This window comes from Rhodnius prolixus, unplaced genomic scaffold, assembly GCF_049639745.1.
Source record: "Rhodnius prolixus isolate KJV_2025 unplaced genomic scaffold, Rpr scaffold_4, whole genome shotgun sequence".
In the NCBI taxonomy this organism is placed as follows: domain Eukaryota; kingdom Metazoa; phylum Arthropoda; class Insecta; order Hemiptera; family Reduviidae; genus Rhodnius; species Rhodnius prolixus.
In genome coordinates, this window is record NW_027411614.1 from 50302793 (window position 1) to 50326587 (window position 23795).

The 23795-nt window shown below is 37.6% G+C and overlaps 1 protein-coding gene across 4 annotated transcripts in view; it reads right to left on the reverse strand.

Annotated features, from left to right (window-relative positions):
• klg (klingon) overlaps window positions 1-23795 on the reverse strand; it is a 587603-nt gene that overhangs the window by 5057 nt on the left and 558751 nt on the right. For all 4 annotated transcript variants that reach the window (XM_074132568.1, XM_074132565.1, XM_074132566.1 and 1 more), the window contains 2 exons: window positions 10467-10641; window positions 3382-3509 (listed from right to left, as the gene is read on the reverse strand). In XM_074132568.1, the coding sequence (XP_073988669.1) occupies window positions 3382-3509; window positions 10467-10641 (303 nt within the window). The remainder of the gene's footprint in view (window positions 1-3381; window positions 3510-10466; window positions 10642-23795) is intronic.

The following is a 23795-nucleotide window of genomic DNA, read 5'->3' on the forward strand; positions in this document are numbered from 1 at the left end:
GGCCGACTTGCCGTAAATACTGTCCCTCTGCTATTTCTTCCCATTTCAATTTAAGCAGTGAAGAGAATATTTTGAAGACGCTAGAAATGATAAAATAACCGGTTAGTTTGCAATATGTGACCTTAGTCAGATTTCAGTGTCGCCAAGGTTACATTGAAGCCGTGGTCCAGGTGAGGCGAATTCTTCTAATAAAGAATAAAAATTTGGTCACTGAATACTGAACGAATAAACGAGGGTTGTAAACTAGTTACTTGATATTTAAAAACTCGTTTGATGTACGATTCAGAATGTGCAATTAGTTTTTCGTCTGCTGAGTTCATTTTTTATGTTTATATGGTAGATTAGTTTTTGAAGTGAAGTCACGTGGACCGACTGGGAGTGACACGTGGCTGTGAGTGGACTGCCGATCCTCGGGGGAGAGAGGACAGCTTGGGACAGACAGAGAAAAGAAGATTGCTCGCCGCTCTATTCCGTGTACAGAGGCTCGCTCTGTCGGTCGTGACGTCACAAAGGCCAGACACATCTAATTCAATTGGAATGAGACAGGGAATGCCCCTCCACCCTTCAGAAGTACCCTCTTTGTTCCCGATCTCCGCATATAGCTCCGTAGCTCCATAGACAACCCCTTATCTTTTCAAAACCAATAATAAAGCTTAAGAGAAAAATTAAAACATAAATAATAATAATAACAACCCCATCGTTACTATTCACTCTGCGCAGGCAATCCCCGAACAACAGGACACTCTGCATTCACACTAACAATAAGATAGGATTAGGTCACGTGACATACATCCCAGTTTTAATTGGTGTTCGGTTAAAATCATAAGAAATAAATCCGCCAATCGTACTGGACCTTAAATAATAATAGATTAGATATTAAGGAGTCCATCAGCCGGTGGGATTATAATCCATACAAACTTGTCTACCTTATTTACAATGTTCTACATCTGTCGCTATTTATTGTCTGGTGTGCGTAATTCAGCTCGTGTGCATATAAATGCTATGCGTCATATTATTGCAATATGATACGTGGTTGTGAGTGGACCGTTTTTTTATTCTGCTGCCAACACTCAATCGATATTCTCTTAAACGATATTCTCTTAATCGATATTCTCTTAATCGATTTTCTCTTAATCGTTTTTCTCTTAAAAGATATTCTCTTAATCGATTTTTTTCTTAAACGATATTCTCTTACTCGATATTCTCAAACGATTTTCTCTTAATCGATATTCTCTTACACGACATTCTCTTAATCGATATTATTAAAATTTCTTTAAATGTAATGTAATTTTATAAGTTTACACCAAAAGTGGTGGAGGTAACTTGTCCAAAGTCAGGACCACTTCTGCTTTTTATTCTATGTTAAAGACATGTAAAGAACATCATCACTACTTCATCTGGTGACTGGATCTTTACTTTCTGTTTGCTGCCGAGCTATCTGGTGTACCATATACACAGTGTTGGCAAAGTCATGGTATATATAACAGCTGAATAAACGGTTTTTCGCCTTCATACAACTTTTTTCAGTTCGTAAACTATAATAGTGCTACATCCTCCATCTTGTACAGAATAACGTGAAATAAGATATTCTCAGTACTACCGAAGGAACTGGTCCCACTCTCTGGTACACAGCTCTGGAGGACTCTTTGTCTAGAGATCTTGGGAAGCTGAAATTTCACGTTTCCTCCGACCGTATTAAAGAGAAGGATTCTATGTATCAGGTCAAGAGAATTAAGTTAATTGAGGCAAGCGGGCATCGTTTGTTTGTGAGTTCACTCCAGAGTTTTTTGGTGCGCCCCCCCCCCCCATTATTTCTACGAAGAAATTGCAATTTTCAAAAAAAAAAGGGTACAAAATAATAAAGTGTATTTTGAAAAGATTCATTACAAACAGTTTATTTATTATTACAATTATTTTTGCTGGAGGTAATGTGAGGTATTAATTTTTGAATAATTGTTTGCCGCCAGCGTAGTAACGTGGTCGTCCTGATGAATACTTGAAGACGTTACAAAGCAGACAGCTTCAGAACACTTGGTTAAACAGCTTTTTCAGCTGCTCCTAACATTTCTCTCCATGATTTATGCATGGACTAAGGAGAGAATGCTGCAGGCTTCATAAAGCTTGCGCTTTATATCCCATGTGTAAAAGGGAACAAAAAGAACCGAAGTGTTTTCAAAACTTTTTATGAGAATGTGTGCCAGTTGTCCTCTTTGCACACAGAAATGCCACATTAGGAGAATTTACGACAAAAACTAGCGTTTTTCTTTCTTTAAATTTTCCATTAGAATATTTTATAAATGAAATTAAATTGTAGAATGTTAAGGTAAGAGCTTCATCTTTAAAAATCTAGCGAGGGCACCCGCTCAAACTTCTCTTTCCGCATTTTAAATGTTCTGGAAAATGATCATTTTATAAGATGACAAAGGCGTTTACTTCAAGATTTACCTGTTCGCTACAATAAAATGTTGCTGGAGGAAGCCTAATGTCACAGCTTCCCGGAGCCCATCTATGCTTTCTGAGATAAAGGTGCAAAGAAAGGTCACGTCAAACTCAAGATCAAATGAAACCCTAACGCCATCTAGCAATTAATAAACGCAAAAACTTGACGCTCAACCTCAAATAGAAATTGATTTCTCAAGGATTCTATAGCTTAATCAAAGAAATCAACTAACCTTTGTAAGCATGTTTGCCAAGACAAGCAAGTAACTTCGTATTGTTAAAAGTAACTAGTTTGATGAGGGTAATGTCTAATCTCTCTACCTTCTCGTGATGATCCCCCGGAATTCTACAGAAAGGCCAACTCTGACAGAGATGATGGGTTGATGACTTGTTCTATATTGAGATAATCTTAAATCTCACACCACTACATCTTGCTGAGAGGTGACAAAAGAAGCACTTGGCTCCAGGGAGCGTTGTCAGCCAAGACTGCTGCTCCACACAAAGCTGCTTTCTCGCAAAGATTAGAAACCAGCCTTAGTTTGAATAACAGATCCAATTCCGTGAAAAAAGGGAATGAATATCCATTTCGTGGATAAAGTGGTAAAAAAAATGGTAAAATGATGGTTTACCATGAAATGGGTTCTGAGCAATTTGCAGTGAACATTCTATGCAGTTTCTTCGGCTATAGTAGCAATTATAAGGTCGAATTTAAAATGTCCATTGGAAGCTTCAAGTGAGAGATGCTGCTCCAGTCTAAATATTGATTAAAATATCAACATAGAGGATTATCACCAGAAACATTAAGTTACCACCAACAGAGAGGAATGTAGTCTACCAGAAGAGTTCGAAGACTTCGAAACACGCAGCATCAAATCACTCAAGCCGCAATCGCTGTTTCAAACACAATCAACCAATAATCATTAGAGATTTACCACAACTTACCATGATTTTTCTGTAGAGCAGCCTCACTTCCAGTAACGGTGGATAGCTCTCGACCACCCATGTCAAGTTGTAACTATCTTTGGCCCTGCTGAACGGAGTGCTTCTAAACTGTGCTGGACTTGGTCGACCTACAAAAAGAGAGAACAACTGTCAAAATTTAAAATCATATTCAAAGATAATGAATTAAAAAATATCTGTCTGGATTACAAATTTTTCAGTTGAGGATTATAGTACGAAAACGTCGTGTGAGTGTTCACCCAACATATTTTTTATCAATCCCCAATGTCCTGGCCATTGGAACCCCCAATGTCCTGGCCATTGGAACCCCCAATGTCCTGGCCATTGGAACCCCCAATGTCCTGGCCATTGGAACCCCCAATGTCCTGGCCATTGGAACCCCCAATGTCCTGGCCATTGGAACCCCCAATGTCCTGGCCATTGGAACCCCCAATGTCCTGGCCATTGGAACCCCCAATGTCCTGGCCATTGGAACCCCCAATGTCCTGGACTTATGCAGAGTTTTAACGGTTTTTGCCATCTCTTTCTTTCGCACTAAAACTCTGCATTAAATACACACGTCTCGTAAATTAATTTAAATAAAAATAAGGTACATCAAGGAGAAGTCCAAATCTGGAGGAATGGAGGAAATGAAATTCATTTGGTAAAAGAAAGCTTTAGGTGAATGAAATAATGAGGGATGTAATCCGGGCATGGAGATAAAGAGCAATACTAAGTAAATATGGCAGCCGCGGTAAAATAATTAATGAGAATATCTCTGTCTGCCTCTAGGACAGACAGGGTAGTCTGCAGTGCGGGCAACAAGGACAGGAAACAAACCAAATTGACACAAAGCAGATGTAAAACAACACCCGAAGCGTCTCCAGCGGAATGCTTTTAAGTAAATTATTCCTAAATAATATATGGTTATTAAAATGAACCTGACGTGAATATGTGTTTAAAAGGGAGAGAGGGAGCGACAAATGAAAACGGGATGGAGGGAGAATGCGAGGGAGGTATCAAATATGCAGGAATATTCAAATAGCGTTCAAAATAGCATGATGGATCTGAAAAGCGGCCATCATGTAACTAGCCCTTCACAAGGCGCGCTACTAACTCTCCACACCCCTCTGGGGTCAGATGACCTAAATTTAGGGGGAAAAAACTCAATTTAGGGATGGTGGAATTCAATCAGTTTTGAAATAATATGTTAATTGAGATATCGCTATTGTCCATAAATTCTAAACCTTTTATTTGAACATATTCCCGGCCGAATTCTTTCTCAGTGGGCGTCGAGTTTTCAATTTCCTAATACCCAGAAAATCGAATTACGGGATTTTCTTTTGGCAAGCCTTTTGAAAATGGATCCTTTAAAGGGAACTGGAACTGACAGGAAGTCATTAAATTTTAGTCCGGAAAATTTTATTTCTTATATTGCGTACAGGGATTGATTATTCATCCAAAGTGGGTGATGTAAGATGAAGAAAAGTTTAAAATTTGATCAAATAGTTTCCTGTTTTAACAAAACTGAAAGAGGAAGGAAGTCCTGTTTCATGGACAGACAGAGGGGGGTTTGGCGTAATTAACGAAATTAAAAGATCATAAGATTGGTGTTTGGCGCACTCACTAGAGCTAGTACGAGTTCCCCTGGATCAGGGATGGAATCCGGAGGGGACTTGTAAACTCAGCAAGTCCACCCTCCTAAGTACTTTGGATGTTTGTCTATGAGACGTCGAGTGACTGAGTCTACAATTTCCCCTAGTCCTTCAATCTTCTAAATGAAAAGTAAAAGGAAAATATGAATGCTCATCGAGCGATCAAAAGAGCGCGACTAGGGAATTACCCAAACAACTTTACGCTCGAATCAACATGGTCCAATTGGGTAAGTTTATTGCGATGCTGTGTTCCAGCTTAAAAGATTGGATTCAGTATACATAGCGAGACGGTGTGTGGGTTTGAGTGAGAGAGACGATTATATTGACGGACCCCAGTTTATATTGAGGAGGGTGCGTCCAAACATGGCCAAAAATGTTAGTGTTTCGAGTTTAATTGCCATCAGATTTCGTTTTAATCAATGTGTTCAAAATCTGGTAAATCCCTACACGTTTGTCGTCTTCCAAGTTGGTTTAACATCGTGATTACAACTGTGTCGATATTCTTGGGATTTCTGTACATTAAATCCTTCTTTTTACTTTATGAAACTCATCCACTCTAATTTCATTTCTCTTATTTTCGTCAGAGAAAAGTATTGTAATCGTGCCGTTGAGTTTTCACCGTTCGATCTTCATGTGCACTGTGAGAGTACCAACTTTATAGAGAAAACAGAGTGTCCAATTAGTAAATCCTAGTTATTCGAACTCAGGAACTTCGGCACTAGTGTTTTTTCAGTACAGGAGAGGAAATCCGGATGTTTACAATAGGTCCATTTACGAGGAATAAGAGGTAGAAAACAGAGATTGGAAGATGAAAATGGTAAGATGATGAGGACTAAAATATCTGAAGGACATCTGCAGCTGTACGAGAACACGATAAGTCCTCGGCCTGGCGCTGAAATTTATACTTGTTTTTTGTTTAAAAATAGATTTGTTCGACTATTTAGTCCCCACATGTCACTGCACTCTATCCAAAGTATTTCCAGCAAATAGATCCAATACCTGAATTGCGACTCTGGAAAATGTGCTCTTCATTTGGCCCAAAACGTTTTGTAGAACAAACATTTCTTTAGATTTGGAAATAGTGGATGCCAAATCCAGTGGATAGTTTAGAATGTTTGAGATAAACCAACAATTTGTACTTCGAATTCCTCGGTGGTTGGATAGAAGTGCATTGTCCTGTAATTCTCTTTTGTAATTCAGGTCTCTTCTCAAGCAATCCAGTTGGTCAAGAAGACGCTTTGCATTCGCCAGTTACTGCTTAATTTTTTTTTTTTTTTAACATAATCAAGAGAAAAGAAATCGCCATACTGGCCATCGACATTGCCTTCTATAGATACAGAGCCAATGGCTTCCGTCCGGTGCTGTTTCCTTATTGGCGTATAGTGGTAGGCCTACGCCTCATCCAGAGTGAACAATTCCCCGAAATAAGTTGTTGCTTTTTGTTGGGTTTTTGTCAATATTTAACGAATTATTAGAGAATTGCGCTCCTTGCTCTAGTTATTTGGATATACCACATCTGGAGAACGTCACGTGAGTGTTTTGCGACAAGAAAATCCTATCGGCCAGAACATGTTAATCCTTGGAATAGAATCCAAAAATATTCTAGATTTTAAAACTTTTTTTCCCCCCCGTTGGCCAAATATTCAAACATAAAAACGAAATTTATAAAGCTTCAAGCAATAGAATGTTGTATAAAATAAAATAGCTGTTAGTGATTGGTGAACGAGTGGGGATGCCTGCGCCGGAATATAGCGAGGATTAGGCAATCTGAGAGACACTGAGAGGCAGGCAATCAATGGCCAGTAACCCTGGCTCCGGGCTGTATTTAGTTTGGTTTCCTCTTCGTAAATTTGCTTTTTTTTATATTTATTTTTTGTTTTCCCAGCGCCACCCCCCAAAAGAATGTAGTTCCAAATCCAACAACTCGCACCCAGTAAGTTCGTTAACAGTTTTCTATTGGATTAAAAAATAAAAACAAAGAAATCCCATAATGAATTTCTCTTTCAGTCATAACTTCTCTCACGTTAAAAGCTAACCACAAAAGCGAATTTACAATTAAGGTCAGTTAAATATATTTCGCGTGATTAGCTACCTTTTATTATTATAACAAAAAATGTAAAGTAATTGCCTATTTTTTCAGGCGGGCCTTACGTCCAACTACCAAATTAGGTGTCGTGGACGGAGGCGATTAGCAAACATACTTTACAGTAAATTTCTCATATTAACCATTAAATAAAATCCAAGGGCTAGACTAGTACCGCAATACTTCTTAGCATTGCGGGTCTAGCCTATAACCGCCTAACAAACATTCTTTACTATAAAAGTTCTCGTATTAACCATTAAATAAAATCCAAGGTCTAGAGACCGGGAATCGAACCTACTAAACCAACAATACATCTTAGTATTGCGGGTCTCGTCTCTTAACCGCTCGGCTATCGTGGCGCCTATTATTATAACAATTATGAACCTTTCAGTTGAGTTATCATCACCTTGACGGACTCATGGTGAATACACGTTTAGTAAAAAGCAACATTAATAAAAACTAGTTCCAGATAGAAAGGTAATCTTAAAAATTGGACTAAAAGAAAATCGTGCGACCATTCATTCCAGAATTTTGGTTTCCAGCTCTATACAGACTGCGATAGGAAGTGACTAAACTGTCTCTCACATCCGCACGGTACAATTGCTAGATTACGACTTGAAAGTGTAACTGGCGCTTGGAGTTGTCCAGAGAAGAAAGTAAGATAAAAACCCTGGGTCCTGTAAGAACTGGTCGGCTTTAGGCGCAATGCCTGGAGTACCAAAACTCCAGGATCTAATAAGAAATCTAATAAAAAATATTGCATCTGCTTCCAGTCTCAGCACTAATTAAATGGTGAACACTTTAGATAAATGAATAAAATTTGTTACTTACGTGAACTTTACAGTGGGAAAAAAGATGATAATGCCCAGTCTTTGGGTGCTTTCGCAATGAATAGATGTGAGTAAGTGCAACTTTGGTTTGGCTGCATCTAGCTAAAAAGATGTGTGAGCAGCAAATTTGTGTTTAGTTTTGGCTCCCTTCAAAGTTCAAATTCCGGTTAGAGAAGCTTGGAAACGGGGATCGCGAGGGAAAGCCGATTCCTTGTGGTATGCTGAGTGCTCTAAGAAGGAAGAAAGGATGGAAGCCGGGATTCAAGAGGCCTAAACCGTAGTTTGATGTTTTGGTTAGCTTAGGAAGAGTAGGTACAGGTCTTTAAGGCGGACCTAGTCGCATGAACCTGGGCGGAGTACAGCCTATTCAGGTTCTATGATGAGGAAGATGAACAGCACTGCAATTATTGTTTCAGTATGAACAGCTAGTTTCACACAGACTTTGGCTCTTCAGAGAAGAAAAAAAATCTACGCTTTTAAAAAATCCACTTTGCCCTGGAGCTTCTCACCAGACTTCTAAGTCTAGTCAAACAGAAAGGATCAGAGGGATTTTATAAACCCAAGAGTTGGATACCAGGGTTTAGGCCGACAAAGAGTAACTAAAACATTTTACACCACTACAAGTAGGTTAGGAAGAAAATAAGGGATTTGTTGGTAGCTGCAGATCACTAGGGGAGAGCTATCAGCGCGGTATCTGAAGGTGAGCAAGGCCTCGTTCTAATAGAATGCACTTAAAAGAACTTGCATCAATAAAGAGCTAAATTTTTCAATAAATTATGTATGATTTATATAAACCCATTGTTTTATAATTGTTTGTTAATAGAAAAAAGTGTTACTAAGGTAAGTATAAGTTTCTAATCGAAAAAAGGTGGTAATCTAAAAAAATGCAGTTTAGTTAGAATGCAAACTTTTGCATATTTTTACGAGGATGTAGTTTATTAAATACACTTTTTATAGGAGCTCTTGTAGCGAAAACTAATATCAATTAAAAAAAAGGTAATAACTGTATTTAAGATTAATTAAAAAAGTACAAGAGTTTAATTTTGAACTAAATAATGTGAAACAAAGAAAAGACTTCAACTTAATGGTGGCTCCGTCAGCGGAATATGTAAATAGTTATTAAATTTTCTAGTAAAATTAGCGGGCCAGTGTGATGGAAGTTGTAAATACAGTGAAACGAGATACACGTGTTGGGGTCGAAGGAAAAGATAGTGGAAGCTGTAGTTCTAAAACGGAAGAGCCCTCTTTGTGTACACGACGTAATGTATATCCTCATTTTGGGTGTGTGTATGTGTGTCTGAAAGTGGTATTCGGGCATGCGCTTTACATGTTATTAGAGTGTTGTTCGACTAGTGTGTATACATCTCTGCACAAGACGAGCAACGGGGGCAATAAACACACCTGGAGACAAGCTGAATGCTTCTTGCTTCTCTCCTATCCAGAGTGCCAGGCGGTGGGGAGGGGGAAACTCCTAATTCTTGTGGATCACCTGGCAGAGTACGCGGAAGGCCTGAGTGCAGGCTGGCGCGGGAACATAACAGTCCTGGAAGGGGATTTCCGCTGCCTTTACGATCCTCCAGGATTATGAAACAACCTTTCACCCATGGTTGGATCTTTCCCACTCATCTACTCTAAAACAACACAAGCATGCCAACATACTAACTATATTTCTAGCAACCTTATATTCTGGAGCGGGAAGTCATGATTACCAACTTTACTTTATTTTACTTCACAAGCAAGGCTTCCGCTCTAGTGTGTGTGGGGGGAAACAAATGATTAATTCCAACTAGGAATCACTAACCAATACTATCTTATGGAACAGCTTGACGCAAAATCATGCTAAAGGGATGAAAAGTAAAAGAGATTGAATAATCACCAATTTTGGATTCTAAAAACTTCAAAGTATTAGTGCTATCAATACAACGTAATATTCAAATTCGGAGTTAAAGGAAACCTCTTAAACGGATATGATGAATTCATAAATATTAAGTTGTTACTCAAATCCTAATCAAATCAATTACCTACCGTTTTTTTTCCCCGCAAAAACTGATTTCAGAGCTGCTTCTTTCAGTAATAATTTGGTCCAGACTTGGAAGCGACCCAGAATCTACGCCAAAGGATCCCTGCTTGTCCACTTTATTGTTATTATTATTAAAATCAATCTAATCATTAGGAAAGTTGAAAGCAAAGGGAGAACAAAGCAAATTCAGATTAAAGTATGTCCTCGACGTGGGGTGAATGTGAAGAGTATCTCTGCAGAATGGATTCCTTGGCCGACTAATTAAATTTAGATTGAAGATGGTACTTAACAGTGAAGTCCCCCTCCTTGTTATGGAAAGTACGGCCACAATCGATAATGTATTCCATTTCCAGATAATCCGCTCTTCCTGCCGCTCCCACTTCCTGGGCCGCTATACATCATCCTCCAGACACCAGATCTCCTTATCACCTCATATACATAGATATTACCTATATAATAGTAATAAGAAAGAAGAAGAAGAAGAAGAAGAAGAAGCTTACCCGACAGTTCCATGTACTTCTTCGCCCTTCCCAAGGAATTCTCCGCTACACAGCTATAGTTACCAAAGTCTGAGGCTTGTACTTCTTTTAAGGTTAGTGTGTGCTTATTGCCGCGAGTTTCCATCAGCTTTCTTTCCGTCGGTTCTAGTGGAAAACTGTCTTGGTACCAGACCACCTGTAACAAGAAGACGTAAACATATTACAATAATGCAATTACAGCATCTGTCTTTCTCTTCCCAGGCATCTTAAAGGAAGTATTGTAATTCAACGAATATTCCCCAGGAAATATATTCACTCGAATTGAAAGCAAATTAACATTTCATACAGAAAAAAAAAAAACCATCCGAAGAAGCAAAAAATTACATATCTTCCGGGAATTCAAAGTTGAGAAAAATGAACCTTGATAAGAGAAAGTCGTGTGAGTCGTTACGCCAATTTTCATCCAAGAACTGCCGATAGTAACTAAGATAGAAGTAAAGCTTGTTCTAAAGAAAAAGCTTAAAGCAAAAGTAGAGAAAGGGGAGTCTTTGGCCGCTTTACAGTCGAGAAATTTCTGTTCAGTTTACTTAAACTCTTTTAAAAAGACCTGCCGACTTAAAACCACTAAATTATGGTTATATAATTTTAAAATCTGTAGTAAACTTTGGTAAGAACTTTATAGAAAGAGCGGAAAGTACTTAAAATATACTTTGCCTTCAAAACTTAGGGTCTTTAAAGAAAGAGAGAGTGAGAGAGGGAGCAAAGTAAGAGAATGTTAAATAAATTATAATTATTGTATTTTCGTCCCCCTTTCGGCAAAAAAATAAAGAAGAAATCCTGGAGGATTTAGGAATAAATAAATAAAGCTATTCAGAGTGCAGAGTGGTAAAAAGCATTCCTGGAATAAATAATGGATTCCTTATTTTATTTTCAAGTTAAATTAACACATAATTTTTGTACCTAAGTGAAAAAACTTTTAGGTATAGCAAAGCTTTCTTATAATTCTTGTAGTTGTAGAATCTCCCAGAAATTTCCTTTTGCCTACTCTCTTAGGCGGCTCCTAGAAATGGTGAAAAATCTTTGGTGTGAACATAGTTTGGGCAACAATATTCCTAAAATAGAAGGAAACTTAAAGCTCTCCGTCTATCTTTAAGCTTAAGTTTATCACATTGTTGTCGTAGGAGGGTGAAAAAAATAGGGCCACAAATATACACTAACCAATAAGGCGACACCGTAGCCGAGTGGTTAAGATACTAGACCCGCAATGCTAAAATGTATTGTTGGTTTAGTGGGTTCGCTTCCCCGGTCTCTAGGCCTTGGATTTTATCTAATGGTTAATAAAAAAAAATTTACAGTAAAGTATGTTTGCTCCGTCCACGACACCTAATTGGTAGTTGGACGTGAAAAAATTACTTACACTAACCAATAATGCAGTTGTATTCCTGAATGCAGAATAAATGATGCCGAACTGTTCAATAGCATAAACGATCATGTGTGAACAATTAATTGAATCCTAGCAATATGCACTTCAATTAAAGTTCTAATCAAGCAGAATTTACTAATGGCTGGACGGTAATAAAATAATTCATTAAACTTGCACAGAACGGCGCTGTTGTCGTTAGCACTGTGACGGCCAAGTTACAAATAGTAAAATAATTTCTACTGATTGATATTAACCAGAACTTGTCAAAGAAGAGAGGTAAAACTATGGTTGTTTATAGTTTGATAGGCAATTCACTGGAAAATAGTGGCCATAGAACGTAATTAATGAATCAATCAATTAGCAGACTATCGTTAATAACAATTCGCTAACTTCAATTTAGCGATATATGCACCGTCGGGGTTAATGGACAAGCGAGCTGATTACTTAGTCCACTGGTATTACTCCGCTTGAATATGAAACTGGGGTCATGAGAGGAAATTAATCAGTTTTAAGTTATGCTGAAAGTATTGAATGCAAATGGTGGTGCCTGAAGGTGACCAGAAAAACCCCCTCCGCACAGAAAAATAACCTAAAAATCGGAGAAGTTCTGAATTTAATATTTGATTTACCAAATCGCTAATTTGCTATACGAGACCTCTAGCACTTGGAGCCACATCTGGTGGGAAACCCTTGTCCCTTGCAAAAGGGACGAAGTTTCAACGGCCGGAAGTTGATTCCTGGAGCCTCTAGAAAACAAATTGGCCTTCCTATGCGCCGGAATTGTAAATCCTTGTGGCATGAGAACACTTAGACTGTGGCCAGACTAGAACATCTCTAAAAAGTGAAGGATCACGTAAAGAGGGGCGGCTTTCAAGGGGAAGGTCCAGCAAGCCCTTTTGGCTTGGGGAAGCCTTCGGGACTGTCCCATGTACCAATGAATAAATAAATTGGTGCCAACGCAGAACCCGACCATCAGGTTTTGAAGAAACTCAAGCAATCGGATGGGAGCACTTTTTTCTCCAGTTTTGCTACAACATGGCTCCAACCATTTTCTTTAAAATAGATATTGCAAACTAATCCAAATCTATAACTTTTATTAGCAACAATTTTACAGGAACATTTGATGGAGGAGAGTTTTAAATGCTGCTCCAGCTTCACAGCTGTAATGTCCGGTCTTACGAATCATAAATTTTAAGAAGACAGTCTACTTTAAAATAATACCACTTTAAAGATTTCTATTCTCCTAGAATTTATAATAATACTGAACTACAATATTAGCCCTGTTCCTAAATAATAAAATGACGCTGTTTAGAAAGCGTAAGATCACAGCTTCCTAGATATACCATTAAAATCGTTTTTCTCAGTAGAAAATTCTGCATTAAAGTGATAGTCCTGACATCTGTATTGTCCAATCTCTAGGCTAATCTCTAGAGGTCTAGAGAAATACACAAAAATTCTTAAGACTTATAAGATAATCGAAAATCTTCCAATTCGGGAATATTTTAATCTTCCAACTAATAAATATTTAATGCTGAACATAATTAATATTTAATGACAACATTAATTAATAATGCTCATCAATATTATAATAAAGATTTTAGAACTTGGTTGTTCAGGGAAATTTTGAAGATAGTCTTAACTTCGTCATCAATTCAGATTATGTTAATAAGAATTAAATATGTTTTAAAAATGGGAATTTAAAGGAATTTGTTGACTTTCGACAGCGAGAGTTTGGAATGTAAAGTAAAGTAAAATAATCGCCTATTTTTTCAGGCAGGTCTTAACGTCCAACTACCAAGTAGGTGTCTTGGATGTGGGGGCGGAAGCTCATACTTTACTGTAAACAATTTTTTTTAACAAATAAAAATTAGACAATACGCGGGATTCGATCCGGTGATCTCTCACATACGAAGCCACGCTCTTTACCACTAGACCAACACCCGCCCCAAGTTTGGAATGTAAATTATTTCGTATCCGATTTCATTTATACTTGGAAACTAAAAATCTGTTTTCCCAATGAAAACTCAACTTCAAAAATTGTTCTCTTTCACGATTCTCTTTCTTTTTGAAGATGTCAAGGAGAATATGGCATGCGAAGATATAAATCAAAAAGGAAGTGGCGAGTTCCAGGACGACGTTCCGCAGAGACAAGCTATACTCTCCGGGTGAGTATTAATTCTTGTAAAAGAGTACTTTATTATTTTATTTTTAAATAAAGACAGTTCAATATAAATAAATAAATAATGTCAAGCTGAAATTTATTTTACTCGTATCTTTTTTCTTTACGGGTGGGGTTGGGGTTGGGGCTTACATTTATATGTAAAAGGGGACATTGAAGCGAAAAGTGTTATAGGACAAGGGCGGAGAGTTGTCGTAGCAAGTCTGGCCGGAGTGCGCTATCTGGAGGAGAGTCAGGGTTAGGTAGCCCATTGGATTGTGTCCTCAGGGCATATTTCTTCCCCAGCCTTCACGAGGCTAGAGTTACTTGGACCGCCTCTGGCACCAAACTTCCGCTCTCGACGTGTCATTTGCATACTCCAGCTAATCGGGGGACAAGCATCTCTCCCTCTACTGAATCCCTTAGTGAACACTGCTATTCCGGGTTCCCTTTCACACAGATTTATCTTCTGGTCCTTTCCTCTGCTCATACGTCAACCCACACTATCCAGGGTGTTCAATCCTCCCCACCCATTCTAAGTATGTCTGTCTTTTTCCATTGCCTCCTCCTGCTTTTGCTTTTCACAAAATCACACACCCCTACTCGTAACACTGGCTCCCCCTATTCCACAAACACTCCAGATCCTCATTAAAGTGTTACATAAACTAGAGAGGATAACTTGAGATGGTTATGGTAATTAACGAATCTGTTATGAAAATTGAAATTCAAGAATGAAATATCTATTACCGCATTATAATTCAAAATTTTCCCTTTTAATGGCAGAAGTCTTAAATTTTATATCTGATTTCGTTTTGCGAACTAGTGTTTGCATTTCTTTACAAAAAGTTTTGAATTTTTATTGGGTCGCCATTGTTTTTTTTTAATTACTCAATTAGTAGTAGTTTTAATCCATTAAAATCATCCTGGACACTAACAGTTTGATGCCTCTGAATCTAATCAAAATGGCGAGTACTTTTTCCGCTGAATGAATACTCTATAAAAGAAAAGGATCTAAAAAATATTAAAGCTCGATAAAATTATTTAAATCGAATACGTTCTAATAAAACTAGCAAAATTATTACGGACTTTTATACTTCTTAATATGCTTTAATGAACCTTGAAAATATTGTTCAAAAACGAAAATTAGGATCAGCTCAAGCTTTCATAGGTCTAGAGCCAATGTTTGCGACTTCTGAGACTTTCTTTCTTTCTTTTCCTCTGGCTCTACGGTCCTCGAAGGACCTTGGCCTCCTCTAACACCTTTCCCCACTCCTCTCTTACTAAGGCAACTCTCCTCCATGTTCTCACTCCCAAACTCCGAACATCTTCCTCTACATCATCCAGCCACCTAATCCTCGGCCTTCCTCTTTTTCTCGCCCCCCCTGGGTGTCCATTCATTATCTTCCTGGGAATTCGGGAATCTTCCATTACGCAATAATGGTCACAGATTAATAGATTTTGCTTCCGACAAAGGAATGTGTATAGTTAGCACGTGTTTCCAGCACAGAGAGATTCACAAGGAAACTTGGGTTTCTCCGGACGGTCTAACAAGAAATCAAATAGATCATGTGTTGATGGAGTCAAGGCATGTTTCTGATATAGAGGTCGTTCGAAGTTGCAGAGGCGCAGATATTGGAAGTGATCATTTTATGGTGAAAGTAGAATATAAACAAAAAATAGCAGTCAGACAAAGAGATAAGAGAGGAGTTAAGATAGTGTCATATAGGAGAGAAGTGCTGAACAGTGAAGAAAAACAAAAAGCATATGCGGCGAAGGTGACACAGCTTTTGGAAAGAAATGACGGAATGAAAGACAGCTTGCAAGGAAAGTGGAATAGGATAAAGGCAGCGGTCACTACTGCGGCAGAGGAGATCATTGGTAGATCGAAAAAGGCTATTAGAAATGACTGGTATGATGAGGAATGTGCAAGAACCGTACATGAAAGAAATGAAGCTAGGAAAATTATGCTGCAGAGAATGACTAGAAGTGCCAAAGAGCAATTTAAAGAAAAAAGAGCAATAGTTAAAAGGATATGCAGAGAAAAGAAAAGGGCTGCAGAAAGGGGAAAACTGCAAGAATTGCAGGAAGATTTTAGAGGACACAGCAGCAGGAAGTTTTTTTTTTTTAAAGGATTAAAGGAAATTAAATCAGGCTTTAGTTCACAGCTAAATTTTTGCCGTGATGAGAACGGAGAGTTGATTGGTGATAGGGAGAGTATTTTGGGAAGATGGTCAAGTTATTTCAAAGGTTTGCTCAACCCGTCAGGTGTTGGTGAAGGCCAAGTAGTCCCCGCCAGGCAGTTCGTCATAGAAGATGAGGTCATTGATGAAGAGGAACCGCCGGAACTGGAAGAAGTAATGGAGGTTATTAGTGCACTCAAAAATAACAAAGCGGCTGGAGAAGATGGAATACCATCTGAATTACTCAAGTATGCTGGAGAGGAATTAATAAAGGAATTGCATAGCCTCGTTTGGGACATATGGATGGGTGAGAAGATGCCGGAGGGCTGGAACACCTCCATCATTTGCCCTATTTATAAGAAAGGTGATAAGTTGGAGTGCCACAGTTATCGCGGAATCTCTCTTTTAAACACGGCGTATAAAGTATTTTCTACCCTTTTAAAGAATAGGCTGAATAAGTGGGCGGAGAAAATAATTGGGGAGTACCAGAGCGGGTTTAGACCAGGTAGGTCTACGACTGACCATATATCTGCCATGAGAATGATGATGGGAAAAACATATGAGTATGATGTTACTCTCCATCATCTTTTTATCGACTTTCAACAGGCTTATTAAAACTGTCCGGTAGGACAGTTGTATAAGGGTTGACCATCAAAAACTGCACGAAAAAGTGTAACGTTGAAAAACACCCAACTTTGACAATTTTTTTCTATTTTTCTATAAAAGATAAAATTCCCAAATTTTCTTTATAATATAGGGCAAATCCTCCTTTATAACTGTAATTTTTTTGCAACCACCCAGATCTAATAGGTTTCGAGAAAAAAGTTGCCGAAAATGAGCAAAAACGGCTTTTTCAAAAAATGTTCTTGTTCTTGTTCTTCTTGTTGTTGTTGTTGTTGTTGTTGTTGTTGTTGTTCTTGTTCTTGTTACCTTTTTTGTAAACAACGTAGCGCCTAAACGCGTGAACCGATTTTCATGAATGAGGTGTCATTCGATTCGGAATTTTATGTAGATGTGCCTTTTGGGGGTCTCGGCCCTGCACATCGAATGGGAGAGGAGTTAGCCCCCTTTATGTAAGGCCCCCTCCAAAATTATTATTACTAATTACTCTGTAAATCTTGGCCCGATTTTGATAAAATTTGGTAGGATGATAGGGTTAGGGCTCCCCTACCTAACAATAAAGCGACGATCTGCTCTTACACTTGTTAAGGGGAAGTATAGCAATCGTTTCAAATTATCGACACGTGAACCGATTTTCATGAATGAAGTGTCATTCGAATCGAAATTTTGTACTGATTTGTACTTTAAAAGTCTCGACGCTATGCCTCATAAGGAGGGGAGTTCGCCCCACCCAAATAAGGCCCTTTCTAAAACTATTATTACCAATATTTCTACAAAGCTTAGTCCGATTTTGATAAAATTTAGCTCAAATAAGTGGTTAAAGCTCCTCTACGTGGCTGTGAAGTGCCATCATGCTCTTACACCTACTAAGAGGAAGTACTGCAATCGTTAAAATTATCAATGAGTGAACCGATTTACATCAATGAATTGTCGTTCGATTCAAAATCTTTGCCTTTTAGGGAGAAGTACTGTAATCGCAGTTTATTTTTCTTGCTCCTCTTAAAAGGAAGTACTGAAATCGCAGTTTAATTTTGCTATTTACGTACAAATACCTTCCTATTTTATTCAAAACGCTTTCTCAAAAAAATGGTTATTGAGGATGGTTTGGGGACCGCAACTATAATCATTCTTTAAAAAGATCTCTCCAGTGGTAGTTACGGTTCCGATTTAACACCTTATCAGGTTATAATGATAGAATAGCTTATTCCAAATTTTAAAAAATCTGTAAAGCAGACGTAACTTTGCAAATAGACAAAAAGGAAAATCTATCCAAAAGGTACAAAAATCTCCTTAACAAAAACTTACAGTTTTAAAAGTTAAGTATAAGGGTTGATTAAACGCCAAAAGGTACACAAATCAGCAGTTCCCAACATTTTATTAATACTTCATTGATATAATTTAAGTAATTTTACTGCATTAACTTTTCCTTCACATTTTTTAGAATTTATTAGATGTCACAGACCCTTATGCTGGCCAGTTCATTCATAATATTTTTTTATTATAATTATGATAAAATGAGTGATGAATTATTCTGAGTAGTCACATATACATGCATGTTAAAGTAGAAAAAAACAAAGTTAGAGTCGGCCACTTTTTAAATTTCAATCACGGAGGATTCAAAACAATATTTCAGTCTTAAATTCGTCTTACCGAAATATTCGTGAGCACAAATAACATACATTTAATAACAAGTAGATTATTCAACAATATTTACTCATTTCTCAATTGTAATTTAATTTAGTCCCCCTAATTTTACTTATGGTAAAATACTGGAATAATTAGCTGTCCTAAAAATATGCATATCTTTATTTTCTTTATTTTATATTACATATATATAACATTGTGGGAAGAACACCTAGATTGAGAATGTAATTGAAGAAAACTATATTATTTGCGATAAAGCCAGATTATTTATTACTTATTATTACAAACGTTTGACTACAACATAAAATAACAATTACTTTAATCGAAGAATGAACTTAAACCAATGATTTTTATTTAAAAATAAAAATAAATGCATAAAATCATTGATGTAAAAAAAGTTTATGAATTTTTTAGCCTCTTATTTTTTTTATATTTTTTATAACGTTTTCTTTTTCACCTGTGATTAATAGTTTGATTATTATAGATAAATAGATATTACAGTCAATCTAAGTTAAATGGTGTGCTACTTGAGTAAATATTTTGTAGACGAAAATGGCCAGCATAAGGGTCTGTGACATCTAATAAATTCTAAAAAATGTGAAGGAAAAGTTAATGCAGTAAAATTACTTAAATTATATCAATGAAGTATTAATAAAATGTTGGGAACTGCTGATTTGTGTACCTTTTGGCGTTTAATCAACCCTTATACTTAACTTTTAAAACTGTAAGTTTTTGTTAAGGATGATAGTTTAGAAAGGAAGGAGCTGCTGTTGTGTATGAAGCAGTTTGGCATCCCAGCGAAATTGATCCGGCTCACCGGAATGACATTATCCGGCACAAAAGGATGTGTGAAGGTGCAAGGTAGGACCTCGGAACTTTTTCTCTTAAGTAAAGGCTTGCGGCAGGGGGATCCCCTCTCCCCATTGCTGTTTAATTTAGCGTTAGAAAAGGCTGTAAGAGCCATACGGACAAGCCCCAATGGCACAATCTATAATCGGTTAAGCCAACATATGGCATACGCGGACGATGTCGTCTTGACTGGAAGAACCAGAGCAGCTCTGGCGGGTTCTTTTCAAGAATTTGAAGCGGCTTCGAAGGAACTGGGCTTAAAAATAAATCAGACGAAGACAAAGTTTATGGTGTGTTCTCGAAGAAACCTTGGTAGTGATGAGTCGCCTATATGCGCACCGTACAATTTTGAGAGGGTTGCATCTTTCAAATATTTAGGGGCCGTTTTAACCGATAAAAATGAAGTGAGTGTAGAAATAAAAGGCAGGTTAACGGCAGGCAATAGGTGTTTCTGGGCACTACAGAAAGTCTTAAGTTTTCGAGAACTATCAAGGGAGGCAAAACTAACCGTCTATTAAAGCATATTGAGGCCAGTGGTTACGTATGCCAGTGAAACGTGGGTGTTGACCAAGGAGGATGGAAAATTGATTAATTCCTGGGAGAAGAAGATTCTGAGGAAAATTTTTGGCCCCGTGAAAGAAGGGGAAAGGTACAGAATCAGGAAAAACGAAGAAATAAGAAAGCTGTACCAGGAGCAGGATTTGGTAGGTTTCATTAAGAGGGGAAGATTGAGATGGCTAGGCCATTTGGCGACTTCTGAGACTTATTCAAGAAATCGGAAGTTAATGAATTGATGTCGCCAAATAATTTTGACTTGTACTCAGTCATCATGTTTTATTATTGGGAAAGTCAATAAAAATCAAGAAGGCTATTGCACCAATCTAAAAGAAGGGTTGACGAATGGTAACGTTATCGTTGAGGACCATTTCTTCAATCCGAAAGTGTTAATCCAGCTGGAGGAAGAGAAACAATGGTGCTTTAGTTGGAAAAGTGTCCGCGGTTTGTACAAAGCAGACACAAGATATGTTCAGAGTAGATAAAAATCGATTATTCAATGAGTAGATACTAATCGATTTGAGCAGATATATCCTAGGCAATCAGTAGGTTCTGCGATACTATGGGCGGTTATTAATAATAAGAGATTACGAATGGAAATATTTTTTTTTTGGTGGGGTGGCCTCTGTGTAGGACCAAAATATGGTTAATTTCAAATTTATATTATGTTAAAAAATATCACTGTCATTAATGGCTGCCCAAAGAAGTTCGCCAAATGACCTCATTCACCTTTCTCACCAACCACACCATGCGGTGGGGGGGGGGCACGCGCTAATTATAATTATGTACATACACCATACATAAAATCGATCAATACATCGATTAATACCCTTTTCAACAACCCAACGACTAAGAATTTCTTTGGAAATCTGTAGCGTTCAAACCACTAATTGATTCTGACTAATTATACAACCTGTCGAACTTACCGATTCAGTGAAACATATGAGCTAAACATATTGCTTTATTCAATTCTCTAACCAATAAGCTCAAGAGCTTTAGTCAACTAAGGTGTAATTAAAATTTAACTTTTCTAGCTGAGAAGAAAATTAGGAAATAATTTTCCTAATTAGGAAATAAGCAAAAAAGGGCGCCACGGTAGCCGAGCGATTAGAGGCGAGACCTGCCAAGCTAATATGTATTGTGGTACTGGGTTCGATTCCCGGTCTTTAGGCCTTGGATTTTATTTAATGGTAAAAAAAAAATTTATAGTAAAGTATGTTTGCTAGTCGCCTCCGTCCACGACACCTAATTGGTAGTTGGACGTTAAGCCCCGCCTGAAAAAATAGGCGATTACTTTTTACTTTACTAAAGGAATTATGGGAACTTTTATACGTATTAACTAATCTTTGATTCGTAACCATCGCAATATTTCTCTAATCCTGAGGTGTAAGAGGTTGTTAAAAAATTAAATAATGAAGATTTTTTAAAGTGGAATAACTATAATTGACTTTCAGTTAAATCTGAAGATCAGACAGGGCGGCCTCAAAGGCATTGAAGAGAAGGAAGTTGCAACCATTGCAATCAAACAATACAAAAGTTTAATACCATATTATATCCGGTGAATATTACAAAACGCTGATTCAGGGTAGGAAATTAGACAAAGCTGGCCGTAGAATGCTTAAGGCAAAACTAAATCTCTAATCACTAGGGAGCGGGAGTTTTCTGCAAAGGATAATTGTTAAACCTCAACCAGACTAGTTGGTGGGAAAATGCCTTTGCCAATTGTATGCTGAAATAAAGGATAATAATGAAGGAAGCGAACTGGAGAAGTCCAGGCTGGGCAGATAGACCTGGTTTGTATTGTAGAATGTCTTTATTTGTTTGATCTGAATTTCATTTAACTACATCACTTGCATAAGTATGTTTAGCAACTCGTGTAACCAGTTCACATTTAGTTTACTTCAGCTAGTGCTGCCTCTATAAAACGTGCATCGTATTTACAGAACTTAATGTATCTTAAAGGCCCTCTCATTGCCACAGCTACTGTTTAGGATAATAGTGAAAACAAGAGCAGCTTTGAAATAGAAAAATTAGATTTGTATGCAACGTCCAGGTAATTACTCCAGTACACTCAGTTATGCACTTATTCTAAGTTGTAGGTCTATTAAATGGGTTGTCAACTTTTTGTTGTACTCTTTAACAGTAAGGGGCCACGGACTTACTTTTCAGTAACATAAACACAGCATAAAAGCAAAAATAAAATCGGTCCATCAAAAATATCTGCATGTTAAGATGCATTATGACTACGGACAGTCTATTAAGTGTTCTTTCAGCTATGTGGGCTTCAATGTTGAAGTTCGCGAGAAAATGCATTGCAGCTTGTAAGTCCCAACAAGCTTTACACCGGAAATCTGCACGAATGTAGTAACTGGAAGGAGGAAGTAATCATTTGGCGGAACAAAGAAACTTTTCTCTTCCTAAAATTTATGTAACTAATTTCTTTTAAAACTCGTGAATTCTTTAAGAAAAGATATATGATTTGACAGGTTATATTTATTTGTGAGATGAAGTGATAGGGGGTGAAGAAAGCGTGACGTCACAGCTCCCCCTTGACTCCCACTTAAATCTATATTCTCCAAGAAAAATTTCAAACCAAAGTGGCAAACTATCTCTCACAATGGTAAAAGCTGTTAGCGATTTTCTACTGCTACGATACAAGGATGTGCTTGCGAATTTATCCGCAATTGAAATATGCATTCTCACACATATTTGTGCCTCATTTTGTAGTAAACATCTTTCTCTTCATCTCAGAAAATTTTCTCTGAAGCACGAGATGCAGAAAGAGCGTGAGAGAAAACTATCTCCATGAACTGTTTGTTACCCTCTTAGGCAGTCCATGCTGAGGAATAACTCTGGCGAGCAAAGTGGGGAGGGGGTAAGTTTTTGCTCCAATGCTCGTCATCCACATCTCCTACATAGAAGGCCTCGGTAGTAAAGCGTGTCCCCTGTTATTGCTCTTAGACATCATCGTCTGATGGAGTATCTATCATTCCCCTACCAACTGAGAATATCCACATCAAGCACATAGTCCTGTTGAGTGGAAGATACGAGTCTTCCTCGTTCCCCTACCTCAGTCAGAGTCTTGTTTAAATATTAATCCCCCCCCCCAAGAAAGATGGGGAGGGAGAGCTAACTAGCAAGGTTAGAGCAAGAGCGTAACCAAATATGCACCCATTGATGTTATTGGGGTAGAATAGTTGCCTTGTAAATATAACCTCTTACAATGTTACCAACATGAATCCCTCACTTCTTTTGAACAATCAATAGAAATCAAAAAAGGAAAATTAGAAATTTCCCAAAACTACTGCGAAAAAAGATGACAGGTTTTTCTTTTTGATATTAAGTCATCCTAAACGATTGGGACTTTTCCAGAAATGACAACTAAAAATCAAAACAGTAACTTACACGACGTTCGTACCAGTTGAAGGAAATTTTGTGAAACAACCGCAGTTTCACCTTCTTAAATAATCTTTAAACACTGAATTCTTGCAACATATTGAATTATCTTTTAACAAAGTAAAAAATGTAATGCGTACAATGCACAAAAGCAAGTCTAAAGCGCTAACTAACCGGAACCACCAATTAAAAGCTTTCCAGCAACCAAAGTTACGAACTAAAATTACAGCCTGCTTTACCATTTCCGGATGGTATAAAAAATTTAGTTCATTACATCATTACTACAAAATTGGGATTCTAGCAACACAATCAATTCTCAGTGAATCCGTAAATTAGACAGACGCTTGAAGAATTTGCAGGAAACAATTATTTGTTCTCAGGGCATCTTCAAACCGGTTCTTCCGGTGACAATTCAAAATTGAAAATTTGCCCAATTTCAATATTTTTTTTTTTTTGCTAACAAAGGATTATGAGAAAAGAATAATATACGGTTGGAAAAAGTGTGACGTCACTAATCTCCTACA